Raw genomic sequence first — 14,662 nt, 5'->3', positions numbered from 1 at the left:
TGGTGACTAAGACTAATATGGTTGACTACAGTGTCAGGGAGGTGATAAAGCCCTGGTAGCCAAACTATTAGGAATTGAAACTGTGACCCTAAATTTATATCAGTCAATGCTACAACTAACTGAATTCATCAACCACAGACAGATTAAGAAAGCAGAAGCATTTCAGCATAACCACAACTATAAGAAATAAAATGTTTTCTTTTTATGACTGATTGACTATTTTCAAGATAGTTCTTCCCTGTCAAAGGTAAGTAGGTGAGAAGGTAAGTTGCTAAGGGTTAATTCATGATTAAAACATGGCCTCTGGGGCCTCAGTTCAACTTTTAACCTTCCCATGCAATAGGTAAGTGAACAGGGGCAAGATACTGGAACTTTCTTTCCTCTCTGGGGGGAATTAACAGGGTCTACCACAAAGGGCTACTATAAAGAATAAATTAGTTAGATACACAGAGCACTTAATTCAGTAAATGGTGCTGGGACAATTGAACATCTACAGGCAAAAGAATAAATTGGACCTCTTTCCCATACCATAACAAAAATTAACTTAAAAACTAAGAGTTAAAATTATAAGACTCTTGTAAGAAAAGATAGGAGTGAATCTCTGTGACTTGGGCTAGGCAAAGCTTTCATAAATATGAACAAAAACACAAGCAACAAAAGAAAAATTAGAAAGTTTGGACTTCATCGAAATTAAAAACATTTGGGCTTCAAAAGATAACATCAAGAAAGTGAAAAGACAGCCCACAGGATGAAAGAAAATATAAAACCATGGCCCACGTAAATCATTTATCTGATAAGAGACTTGTATCCAGGATATATAAAGAACTCTTACAGCAATAATAAAAATACAGTATAAATAATATAATAATAAAAAGGCAAATAGCCCATTATAGAATGGGTAAAGGACTTGAACAGACACTTCTCCAGATGATATACAAATGGCCATAAGCACATGAAAAGATGCTCAACATCATTAGCTATCACACGGAAATGCCCATCAAAACCACAATGAGATGTCACCTCACACAAACTAGGATGGCCATGTAATCAAAAAAACAGACAATAATAAGTGTTGGGAGGATGTGGAGAAATTGGAACCCTCATATACTGCTGGTTGAAATGTAAAATAGTACAGCCACTTTGGAACAGTCTGGCAGTTCCTGAAAAGGTTAAACAGAGTTACCATATCACCCAGAAATTCCCCTCTTAAATATAGACCCAAGAGAAATGAAAATATATGTCCACACAAAAAGTTGTATAAGAATGTTCACAGTGGCATTATTCATAATAGCCAAAAAAGCAGAAGCAGCCCAAATGTCAATTAACTGATGAATGGATAAATAAAATGTGGTGAGCACTGAGTAATGTATAGGATTGCTGAATCAATGTTTTACATCTGAAACTAATATAACATTGTATGTTAATTATACTTCATTTTTTAAAAAGTAGGGAAAAAATGTGGTAAATCTACAATGGAATATTATTCAGCCACAAAAGGAAGGAAGCACTGATACCTCCTATAACATGAATGAACTTCGAAAACATTAGGTGAAAGAAGCCAATCACAAATTACCACATATGTTTCCATTTATATGAAATGACCAGAGCAGGCAAATCCATAGGGACAGAAAGTAGATTAGTAGTTGCCTGGTGGTGGGGGAGAATTAGGGACCAAGGCAATGTGACTGATGATGGTATAGGGTTCCTTCTGGAGTGATAAAAATGTTCTAAAATTGGTTGTGGTGATGATTACACGTACCTGTGAATACACTGAAAACCACTGAATTGTACACTTTAAAGAGCAAATTATATGGTATGCAAATTATATTTCAATAAAGCTATTATATTAGGGGGGAATGCACTTAAAACAGTCCCTGATGCATGACAAGTGATCCATACATATTAGCTAATAATTATATATGAATAGAATCAAAACAGCCCTTAGAGATTATCTACTCTGATCCTTTTATGTTACAGATGAAGAAGTTGAGGGCCATATGGCTGACTTATCCAAGTTTACATGGCTAGTAGGCAGGAGTCAGTACTGAACCAGTTTCAATCAGTATGCTGTCTGGGACCCCAGAGTTCCCTTGCAAAAATCTGAAAAACTAACCTAAGGTTAAAAGTTCCCAAGTCTGAGAAAACTCAAGCCAAATCAGTTCTCCTCCAGAGTTAAGACAGGATTTATGCTTTAAAAATAGAGATACAGACCTCTTTTAGGAAATAGCTAGCAAATTCTTGTAAGAAAGTCCACCCAAGGAGGGGAGGTGGTGGTAAGGCTTATATGAATAAGTTACAGTGCAATCACTTCATAAAAATGTATTTTAAGGTTCTAGGGGAAAGGGAAACAGACAAGTCTCCAGACCTGTGGGTGGAATGGATGTAGCAGATTTACAAAGAGGCTCACATGACCGTACTAAAAGGAGTCTACTGCTTAAAGCCAACTCACATCCTTAAAAGGCCAAAAGGAGAGAAATTAAACTTAGAAAGAACATTTTAAGACTGTGCTGTTATAAAACCATGGCCCACGTAACTGATAAATGATGACAGTGAGGGTGGGGAGCAGAAAAGAATCTTTTGAACTTGTCATCCCACACAGAGAAGAGCATCTCTCAAGAAAGCATCCATATCTTTCCATTTTCACATGCTGGGATGTGTGAGGGTGGAAAGGCTCGTGGAGAGACACAAAGAAGAGAGCAGAAAGAGGAAGATGAGATGACATAACTAGGATTCTCTCAAACCAGGCTAAAAGTCCTCCGGAAGAGCTTTAGTCTGCAGGGATGAAAGAGTGAGGAAAAAACCAGGAATATCTGAAACTGGCCAAAGGCAAAAAAGAGCTACAAGTCTACTTTCTTCCCCAACCCCCCAAGAAGAAATCTGACACAAAAGCAAACTGGTCCCATATCTGTCCTGCTGGTTTTCTTGGCACACATCTTCCCATTTCCAAATGGGCCCAGATGAGCTCGCTGGCCCTCATGACTGGCCCATGTAGCCCCAAGCCCTACCACCCACACAGGCTACTGCTCCTAACACACCTCTCTTGATATCTCCCTAATGATCTCTACCCTTCTAAATTCATCACTGAAAAAGTCAAAGAAATGAATAAGGTGAATCAAAAGAAAGAAATTTGGTATATGTATTTTTAAGTTATGGAATACATTAATTCTGTTTTCTGTCACATTCAATGCATTCATTTGTCAAATATTCACTGGGTGTCAATTTTGTGCCATGCACTAAGTTGGGTACTGGGAGGAAGAGTTAAAACGAGAGTGTCTACTGGGAAAGATGAACAAATAAACCATCAGTTTGATAAGTGCTGTGCTAGAGGTATACAAATTACCAAAAGACCTTAGGGAGGTCTCCAATCCCCATGGGGATTGGGAACATAGAAGGCATTTCAGTGAAATAGGTGCCTTTGACACATGATAAAGAATAAGCTCTAGGGGCTCCTGGGTGGCTCAGTCAGTTGAGCGTCTAACTCTTGATTTTGGTTCAGGTCATGATCTCAGGGTTGTGGGATGGAGCCCCATGTTGGGCTCTGTGCTCAGCGTGGAGTCTGCTGGAGATTCTCTTTCTCTCCCTTTGCTCCTCCCCCACTCATGCTCTCTCTCTAAATAAATAAATAAAATCTTTTTTAAAAAAAAGAATAATTTCAGGCACCTGGGAGGCTAAGTTGGTTAAGCAATTGCCTTTGGCTCAGGTCATGATCCCAGGGTCCTGGGATCGAGCCCCACATTGGGCTCTCTGCTCGGCAGGAAGCCTGCTTCTCCCTCTCCCACTCCCCCTGCTTGTGTTCCCTCTCTCGCTGTGTCTCTCTCTCTATTAAATAAAATCTTTAAAAAAATAAAAAAGAATAATTTCTATATAAAAAGGCAAGGTGGGCAGGGGAAGGCAATAAAAGCTAAGGAGATAGCATGGTCCAAACTACTGAGCATAAGAGAATAGGAAAGACTTCCAGGAACATCAACTAAAACTGGAACTAAAATAATGTACTCTGAAAAGTGATATGATCATTTCTGCATCTGCTCCAGAGAAACCTGCCGAAGTGTGGTTAGTATAATACCCAAGAGAAAGTTACATGCCCCTGCATATGAGAATGCAAGAAGGAATTATTTCTAACAGTTTTTAAGCTCAGACACAAAAGCCACAAAATGGGCTTACACTTTATTTTCATGATATAGGGATATCACATATAATCAGCCTGTAAAGTACAGAGGTGGTTCACAAAGAATAAACCTCCGTTGTTTGGAGAGGACGGATCAGACAGCTTTTTGTGAAATTTTTTAAAAATCACAGAGATATAGAGACGTATAGGAGAGAGAGAAGAGTAAAGTACATCAAGGACTGGCCAATCCAACTGTGAACTCACAAGGCACAGCCAACAGATTCAAACAATCCATTGTTCTCTGATTACCTGTGCTACTTTTTAAAATATCCACAAACACAAAACCAGCCCAACTCATTCTTTCCCCATTAATTGGCCCAAACCCAAAAATACTGGGAATCAATGATCCAGTAATTTATTTTCTATGTTGCTCTTATGTTAAAATTATTCTGGCTGAGTGTCCCTCCTCAGGGCTTCTGCAAAAGACTTATTTAATGGTAGCCCACGAAGGATCTGGATCATTAACAGTTGATCATCCAAGGAGAAGATGACATATGGTTCCTTGGTTTGATTCTATTAGTTCCCTCTTGAATATATTCCTTTCTTATTCCCTCTGGGGAGAAACACTTCCTTCTCTGTTGTGGAAGAGGAGTCATTTTTGCAGTTGTAATCCCCTCTCTGTGAGACTTACAGTAAAACTCAAATACTAGGCTCACATTACTCAGCCATAAAAAGGAATGAGATCTTGCCATCAGTGACAACATGGACGGACCTAGAGGGTACTATATGCAAAGTGAAATCAGTCAGACAGAGAAAGACAAATAAATACCATATCATTTCACTTATATGTGGAACCTCAAAAACAAAACAGACTCTTAAATATAGAGAATAAAGTGGCGGCTGCCAGAAAGGAGATGGGGGTGGGAGGACGGGCAAAGAGGTGAAAGGGACAAAGAGGGACAACCTTCCAGGAACAAAATAAATACGTCACGGAGGTAAAAAGTACAGCAGAGGGAATACAGTCTGCAATATCATAATAGTGTTGTACGGGGACAGTGGTGAGCACTGCATAACGTATCAAACTGTCGAATCACTATGCTGTATACCCGAAACTAATATAACATTGTATGCCAACTATACGTCAATAATAAAAATTGAAAAATCAACTCACAGTAACTATAGTGTCCTTTGCAGGAAAAGAACTATAACTTGACCATTTGAATATAGTCACTAACCTATGTGTGGTTCCCTGACTTTCAGAGTTGAAAAGGACTCTGAAATTCTTACCCAGTACCAGAGTACACAAGAACCAAAGGAGAAGCCACATTAAGTCTAGGACGTATGATACCAGGAAGAAAATGAGAAGACCAAAATTACATTCTCAATACTACGATATTATACTAAACTCACTTGGTCCATAAATATTTGTGTGCCTATTATGAACTTGGCACTGTTTGGGGGTGCTTGGGCTACATCACTAAACAAAAACAAAGATTCTAACTTTCACTCTGAAGAGGGGAAGAGGTGGCAGAATTTGGACAAGACAGACAATAAACAATAGGCATAATGAAGTAAATTATATAGTGCAAATTATATACTAAGCAGATGATAAGTGTTACAGAAAAAGAAAAGAAAAAGTAGACCAGGGCCAATAATTAAGGGGGGAGGGAGTTGGTTACTATTTGAAATAGGGTGATTAGGGTAGGCCTCAATTAAAAGTGTAACGACCTGAAATGTGGCAGGAAGCACATATGGGAGTTGCTTAATACCCTAACAAGCCTTCTTCCCTCCTGCTGACTTGGTTTCTCCATTTTTAGAACTGAAACAATGATTCTCTTCAAATAAGGGTGTTATTTACATTGAGATAGTGATTATTATTTTAAGTAACATTTTAGTCTCTTGAATAGTGCAGAGCACAATGGAAGGAGGGGCAAGGAGAATGGTATTGCATTATGAAAAGGACTTTCTCAGAAAAAAATAATCTCCAGGCACTATTTCCCTATATGGAAATAAAGTTAATACTTTCCAAACTCCACCTGGGACATAAAAACAATGAGCATAAAATCTTACAAACTGTGTAAATACATACAGCATCTTCTATTGTTTTGAATTCTTTTTAAATTTCTTTTTATATATTGTCTAAGCTGATGTCATCTGTTTTAGATCATGAGACCCCAAAAGGCAAGAACTAGTCTACTTAACTATCTTAAATGTCTGCATGGTGCCATGTATAGGTTGATATGTAGCAAAGAGTATTTGATCATAAGTATAAGTATCACCTACTTTTTTTTTTAATCCAAACATCTCAAAGCACTTAACAAAGAGTGTCACACATTTTCAAAGCACCTTCAGGGATAGACAAGCAGTGCAGTGTGATGCAGTGAAATATAGAGGCTTTAGAAATAACCTGCCTGGTTTTCAGGCCTCAGCCTAACCACATGTTAGCTGTGCAACTTTGGGTGAATCACTTAATATCTCCACACTTGAGCTATTTCACCTGGGAAAACTAGAATAATAATACCTATCCCCAAAGTTTTTGTATAATTGAGCTAATGGATGCAGAAGTACCTGGCACAGCGCCTAACTCATAAAAGGCATTGAATAAATGTTAGTTTTCTCTTTGCCAAATCTTCTCCCCACCCCCTGAATCCCCATCCCAAAACCCAACACACACACACACACACACACACACACACACACACACACACACACACACACACTTCATCAGTGAGTAAGCAAATGTCTTACTTTAAATTACAAGCAGAGCGTAAAAGACAGCCAAGATCTCCTTACTCCATCCCACGAGCCCTGGCAGCCTCTCAGCTGTGGAATCCCTGGTTATTTCCTTTCTCAAGGAGGAGATACTATTCTGGTTTGACAGATCCTTTCCTGGACACACTCTCAGAATTCCCTAAGGTTCTTATCGTGGCTAATGGATAACAATGCAGAGACTATGGGAGTGAACAATCACTCTCTCTTAGCTAAAAACTTCCTTTATTGACTTCTCTGACTTCCCGTCAGTATTTCTCTGCCAAATCAACCTCTTGTTCTGGGCAACTATTAAAAATAATTTTCTTGAAACTGAAAAAACACATTTACCTTTCAACAATAAATCATGCTAACCTCAATTATTAGCCACTTAGACTATTAGCTTATTAGAGTATCAGAATATGTGTAAAATTAAATTGTTTACATTTCTGTCTCCTTTAACCCTTAGAATATGGCCAACAAATATGGGAGTGAAGAAAGATATCTTTTAGTTATTTCTTCTACAAGATAATGTGGATGACAGTAATACTCTGTCAATAAAATTTATTTAGTGTCTAGAATGATTACCTATTCATTGAAAGAGAAACTGAAAGCAATACAATTAATAGCTTGTTCTTGTGGCTTACAGTTAAATGGTATAAAGTTTTTTATTATGTGGCAGCGTCTTGTATTACTCTTTTCCAAGCACACAGCACAGTGCCCAGAAAACAAGTGGCAGTCAATAAATTTTTACTGAATGAAATGAATTAATTACCATTTGGTTTTATACCAAGGACCAACATATGACCTTTAATCCCCAAAAGATAAAACACACAATCCCATTATATGTGATCCACATCCACAACACCAGAATCTAAGATTCCCATTTTGAAAGAATAGCTAATACAACTTCTTTTTGAGGCAATTCTGCTTACTTAGCACTTTCTTCCCCCCTACAGTTTTCCTTCTTTTGTTTTTGCACTAAGGATATTTGTATAAAAACAGAATCTTTGTTGCTTAGTAATTCATCTGCTCCAGCTGCTTATGTTCTGTTCCCAATCAAAATTCTCGGTGTTCAGCCTCATCATCATTTTTACAAGGGGTTAGCGAATTGGCCAGGCTTGCTCCTTTCTCCATCTCTACAGAACCCTGGGCCCCAAGCTCCCATACATTGCTCTTTTCCTGGCTTCTGTCTTGTAGTTATGTCTGGTTGTGAATACTTTTTCTATCAGCACACATCAAAAAGTGCCCATTGAGTAACACAGCACTACCCCAATTCCAAAATTCTCTAGCTTCAAGTCAGAGCAAGGTTACCCAAAGTCACAGAGGGTACACGGAGAGGGCCAGGAGCCCAGGTAATATTACAAAAGGGTAGGCGGGTGCATTTAGGTAGATAGGAAAATAATCTATTATTCCTTCAGAGGTGAAAGCATGTAGGAAAGTTGACCACCTACTTTTACTGTCAATTCAGTTTAAAGCACTTTACTAATCACACATATCTTTCGACATCTAATTCTCATTGTCTTCCCTTCCATTCCATAGACCTATCTATCTCTTTCTCAAAGCTGTTTCTCTTATTTCTTGCTGTTCCTCCAAAAAGGACAATAAACAATTTCCTAGCCACTCATCATCATAAACTCTGACATGTTAAATTACCCCCTACTCAGTTTATGGACCCTATTAATGCCCATAAAACTCTTCCCTCACCAGCAACCCACCCCACACAAAATTCTTACTTCCCCTTTTCCCTGCTGGGAAGTATATTTCCTAAAGGAGCAACTGAGCCAAACCCATCACCTTCCTTCTGTGCTGAAGGTGTATCCCCCAACCTCAGGACACTAGGGGCTCTCCTTACCTGGAAGGCAGTTGCATTCAAATGTGAAGTCACCCGTCTGCCGGCAGGTGCCACCATTGACACAGGGGGAGGGTGCACAGGGCACGTAGGGGCTGTCACAGTGCTGGCCTGTGAAACCCTGTGGGCACTGGCACTGATAAGAACCTGGTAGGTTGAGGCAGGTGCCACCATGCTGGCACCGTCCTGGAATGTCACACTCATTGACATCAGTCTCACACTTCTGTCCTGTGAAGCCTGTGAGGCATTTGCAGGAGAACTGGTTGGCCACAGTGGTACAGGTACTTCCATTTGCACAGGGATGAGACAGGCAAGCATCACTCCACTGGCACAGCTTACCTAAGGAAGGAGAAAAGAACTCAGTGCTGCCCACTGAAGTGGGAGCCAGCCCCATCATCAACATCACACGTCTCCCACCCACCCAACATCAGTTACTGTGTGGAGAATCCCTAAGCTCTCTGAACTTCACAGGAAGCCCAAACCAGAGCCTCCTCAAGATCACCTGATACAGGCCCTCCCTGGGACCCTCAGCCAAATACAAAGACTCAGGGGAGCACACGGAGGGGACTGTAGGCTAGTTGTATGAAGCCCCTCCTTACAGGATGCCATCCTACCTCCTGACTCACACCTTGTCTTTGCATAAGCTGCGCCTCTGTTTGGAATGCCATCTTCCTTTTTGTTTACCTAGTGAACTCCCACTTGACAACTCTACTCAGAAATTTCCCTATTGCCCTTCTCAGCTCCTTAAGTCACTCTCTCTCACACACACATCTGCGCATGTACACACACACTCCAAATTTGCTGTTTCCATTTATTATATCACACACCACATGGGCAGGGGCTGGATCCCGGTAGTAGGCTCTCAAAGCATGCCTTCTGAGTGAATAAAATGCATTGATCTTTTCCACAATATATAGTTACTAATCTTATATGATAGAAACGAGTCAATGTTACTTCTATTTCCTTTAAACACAACCCACACACATATCCTGGGAAACATTTTATTAATTGTGGTCTTGCTATAAATAGTGTTTGATGTGTTTGAAGAGAATGAAGAATCTCTGGCTACTTATCTATGAAAAAAAACTAGAAGCTGTCATGAGAATAAAGGTCTAGAAAGGTAAGTCTTGTGGACTCTCAGGTAGGAAAATATACGAGGAAGCCAGGAGACTCCAATGTGCTGGATCCTACAGCATGTCTTTGAGACAGAAAGACAGAGAAAAAAAAAATTCCCATGCTATTAGTAAATCTGGTATTCATATGGATTTTTGTTTTTATCAGCTTAAGCTTTTTGTTTTTAGCTAAAGATTATGAGAGCCCCCTGAACTTGTAAGTATTCCAATCGGTTGTCTAGGTAAACATCCAAATATTTGTCCCCCATAGAAAAACAAATGACAGCCATGACAGCTTTTCTAAAAGGAAGGAGATGACACATGAGCACACAGAAGTGCTCTCTATTAAGGAACGTCACATCAAAGGGGAAAGGTACAATAAAAATTTGGGCACAGCAGGGGCGGCTGGGTGGCTCAGTCAGTTAAGCATCTGCCTTCAGCTCAGGTCTTGATTCTGGGGTCCTGGGATTGAGCCCCATGTCCAGCTCCCTGCTCAGTGGGGGGTCTGCTTCTCCCTCTGCCCCTCCCCCCACTTGTGTACTCTCTCTCTCTCAAATAAATAAAATCTTAAAAAAAAAAACGGGCACAGCACATGTATCTCAGGATGCTAAGCAGAGAGAAAAAGAAGGAACTAAAATTCTTCTTCCTTTTTTTTCTTCATTCCTCTGAGAGGAACTTACCTACACTGGAGAAGAGATAAAAATAGTTCCTTCTGGCAACCGTGTGTATAGAGTATTTGCCTACAACTGAAACAGAAAGGTCCCTGAATCTATGCTACGTACATGCACTAACATCCCACCTCTGTTTCTTCAACTATGAGTGGAGATAAGCTAAGAAGGTCTGACTAGATGGAGTATAAGGGCTACCACAAAACCAAAAGGGTAAACTTAACTGTTGTAATTCCTAAAGACAAACAAAAGTGGCAGATGTGTGAAAATAATCAGAGCCCTGCAGAACACCAAGAACAGTTCCTTTTAATGGCAAAGGAAGAAGTTTTAATATGGGGATCATTTCAGAGTAACATTTTAATTATTAAGAAGACATTACTGCCATTTCCACTAGTCAGGTTTAAAATGTTTTAAATGGCTATGCCTTTCCTTTGTGGAGCAAAACAATTCAAAACGGACAATCAGGGAAAAAATATTCTTTTAACCACCAAATCTCTTCAATGAATCACAGCAACAATTCTGTCATGGTCATGATGAAGATAATGGACCATTCTAACTATCCTCTATCCCTACTAACACCTTTTAATGAAAAAATCAGTAAAACAAGTATTACAAACTAACTGATCCAGTCTAGTTTACTAAGTATGTTTTTAGTTTTTGCTTATCAAATTTACAGAATTGCTGGTGTAGCAGGGGACAAAATAGTGAATGGTTCTGCTTTCCTCATCTAACTTAATAAACATCTGTGGTTCATTTTGAATAAAGCTCAAACCCACCTCTGAAGAACTCATAAACTAGTCAGATAAGAGACATATTTAAAAAATTATTACACAATAAAATGTGACACATAAGATAATAGAACATAGAGACTAACTGCCTACAGGAATCACAAAAAAGTCACTAAGACAGAATTTTAAGTAACATTGGGCAATCGCCAATTATAGAAAAGGGCATTCCAGGCAAAGGGGTGCGCAAGAGCATGGAGGCAACAGGAAGTGTGACATTGTCAGGAAATGATGAGAATGTTGTGGGTGTGACTAGAGCTAGATGCTTGTGGGAAGTGAAGCTATAAAAAGATGTAAGGCCGAGACCATGACAGGCTATGGAAGCCATGTAAAAGAGTTTGCAGTTGACTCTGTGGATGATAAAATGTCATTAGGCATTGTAAGCAGGTGAGTTTGTGAGAGGATTGACATTTATGATCAAAGATGTGGCAATGGGACAGGTGAACAAGACAGGAAGGAAGTAAAGGCAAGGAAACCAGTTAGGAAGCAACTGCAGGAGCCCAGGTGTGGGCTGAGCTGTCACCAACATAGACAGACTAGACCTCAAGTGCAGAGGAAGAGAGGAAATGGGGAACAGTAGACAGGTGAGAGGTGCCTCGTGGCTAGGTTAGGGGCCTGAGTCTAAGTGGGGTAAGGGAGAAGGGGGATCTAGTTTGAAATAGGTGGACTATACATCACCACCACCCATTTATATCAACATGTTGAGTGTGAGGTACTTGTCGAGTTTCCAAGGATAATATGCATCAGACAGTTAGAAATACGAGCCTGAATGTCGGGGTAGGGGTGGAGTGAAAAGGGTGACTATAAGAGTCACCAGCAACTGAGGAAGATAATGACAGCTGAAGCCATTGGAGACAGTGAGCTGGGGGAGCTGTGATATGGCTCAAAAGAGGGCTCAAAACAGAGTTCCAAGGAACACAAAAATTTAACAGATGAGGACAAGGCAATGCAGAAGCAAAAGGAATAGTCAGAATACAGAAAACCCGAAAAACCAGTGCCCTGAATGTCAAGAAGCAAGTAATCAATAGCACAGACAGCTTTTCTTCTAGTGACAGTGAAGTAAAGTTCTGATCCCCAATCTTGACATATACACTTTAGGCAGTCAAATACTTCTGCCTTTCTCTTTCTCCCCTCTTAGAACTCTCAAAAGGAAGTTAAAGATAGTTGTTTGGAACACTCTAGTTCCTTATCATAATGTTAAATGTACACCAGAGTTAGAGAATCCTTAAGAGCAACATGTCAAGATCTAAGAGATGCTAAAGAAAGGTATCTGCTGAGAATAGGAAAATATGACCCTGAGTCACATTTGTTACCTGTAAAACCAACTTGGCAGGTGCACTCATAGTCATCCCGGCTACGCACGTGGCAGGTGCCTCCATTCAGGCAGGGGTGAGAAACAAAGCAGGGGTGAGTGGTCGAGTACTGGCAATCATCGCCTGTGAACCCCAGGGCACATCGGCACGTGGCTTTCCCCAGCATGGCCTGGGCCACACACGTCCCACCATTCTGGCAGCGGTTCTTCTCACAGGGGTCTCGATGTTGACAATATTCTCCCAAGAAACCCTCCGGACATCTGTATAAAAAGAGAGGAGTCCATGAAAACACCTGACTTCTTGTAAGTCCAAAAACTTTACAAGATAATGCAGTGCATTCAAGAAAACACTAGACTATGAATTGAGAGACCTAAAGGTACAACCTGTAAAACTGCCTTAGTTCAGAAGTGCTTAGAGAACTTAACCACACACTCTCATGTCCTTTCAAGTCTTAGTAGGTGACAAAATACCAGGTGGGTGACCCAGCATGGTCTGCCATGGCCAGTCAGCACAATCCTTATCAAAGGCAAAATGCAACCACAGCTTTTCTCATGTACGTACAGGCGGGTATGGTGAAACAGCACTTTTTTGTGCAGCACTGTTGATACTTGTCTGTTTAAATTCATTACCTTTCTCATTTTGACTAAGCCATTTGATAGGATTAAGACATTCACATGATAATGCATGGACGGACCCTCTTATCCTCTCCAATTTAGAACATGTAAAATATCATGTGCTTTCTCTCAATTAGGCACTGAGAAATAATAAGTTCTTCTTTTCTTGTTTCTATTGAGACATCAACTGGCCTATATCTAGATTTCTGGGTTATGTTCAGGGGTTACATTTCTCCGTGATGGAGAAAGAAAAAGGAGGTACAGGAAAGGGGAAGGGTTCAAAGGGGCCTTTTTAAAAACTTAAATCTGTTAAGATATAAATAGCAGGCAGCTTTTTTAACCAAATAAAAAGCACAAAACATAATGAAAATGACATAAAAATATCTAAGATACCATATAAATGCCAAAGTGAATAAGACAAAACAATTCAAGAATAACATTCTGTAACATTCTCCACGTGGCATGTTGAGGAATCTTTTTATGTGCAACCCATTGATTCATAAGATATGCAACCATCCCAAATTGTACGTAGTATTTATGACAATCCTACATTCTCTAAACAGCATTTTTAAAAAAAGGCATAGATAGTCTCCATTTTCCTAATATAGGGGTTATTTAAATGAGACCTCTAAGAAGCATTCAAAAGTAACACAAAGACTTTGATTCTAACTATAAATTTCACCATTTGGCTGTCACCTCAGATATTTGGTTAAACCTATTTCTCCATTTTACTTTTTGAAGGATAGCAAACTAAGTCTACAAGGCTGCTCCATCATTACCTCAAAGATGACACACTTAAACCAATAAAACTCCCCCCTCACAACCAGCTCCCATCACAGCTCCCTATGTGCAGATTCTGTGTCCTGATTCTCCCTGTCGCCCAGACTTGAAGTACGGGTATCGTGTATTCCTCCTTCCTGTCTTTGTCCAATCACACCCAAGATGTTTCCTTGGGCATTGGTTGGCAAGGTGAGGTCTTCAGAGGTCTCAGCTATTGAGAAAAGGAGGAGGACCAACTATTAAGGAACTAAGACAGAACATGCCCAAAAGAATTGTGCAGTAGGTAACATGGCTGGAGGAGGAAACAGAGCTGGTAGGTGGCTCCCCTCTTCCTAGATCTGAAGACAGGAAGCACTGCAGAGCCAGGAGCAGCTAGAGCTCTGAGCATCTTCATGAGCAGGTGAAGCTAGAGATGGAGAGGCAGTGAGGAGAGGGCAGAGCACTAAAACCAAAGACTGGCTGCAGTTTCTGGGAGGAGTGTCTACACCTCATATGGTCAGAGGCCTGTTTGGAGTGAGTCCTGGTGCTGTGACCCTAGACGTGTTCTTAACTTCACTGTTAGTTCTCTCACATTTTAAGTAGTTAATAAAGCTACCTACATTGTTGTAAGAACTGAACAAAATCAAGTATGGGAAGAGCCTTATGTTAAATTTGTAAATGAAACATTTTTTTCTCTCTTCGCACG

The 14,662-nt window shown here is 40.1% G+C and overlaps 1 protein-coding gene across 2 annotated transcripts in view; it reads right to left on the bottom strand.

Annotated features, from left to right (window-relative positions):
* The window catches only part of NOTCH2 (notch receptor 2), a 166,271-nt gene that overhangs the window by 82,583 nt on the left and 69,026 nt on the right, over window positions 1-14,662 (bottom strand). For both annotated transcript variants that reach the window (XM_025872548.2, XM_073896049.1), the window contains exons 3-4: window positions 12,584-12,843; window positions 8,709-9,044 (exon numbers count right to left, since the gene is read on the bottom strand). In XM_025872548.2, coding sequence (XP_025728333.1) covers window positions 8,709-9,044; window positions 12,584-12,843 — 596 coding nt within the window. The remainder of the gene's footprint in view (window positions 1-8,708; window positions 9,045-12,583; window positions 12,844-14,662) is intronic.

The sequence above is a fragment of the Callorhinus ursinus genome, unplaced genomic scaffold, assembly GCF_003265705.2.
Source record: "Callorhinus ursinus isolate GAN/ISIS: 27379988/994484 unplaced genomic scaffold, GSC_fseal_2.0 scaffold9, whole genome shotgun sequence".
NCBI classification, from domain to species: domain Eukaryota; kingdom Metazoa; phylum Chordata; class Mammalia; order Carnivora; family Otariidae; genus Callorhinus; species Callorhinus ursinus.
This window is presented reverse-complemented; position numbering and strand designations above follow the sequence as displayed.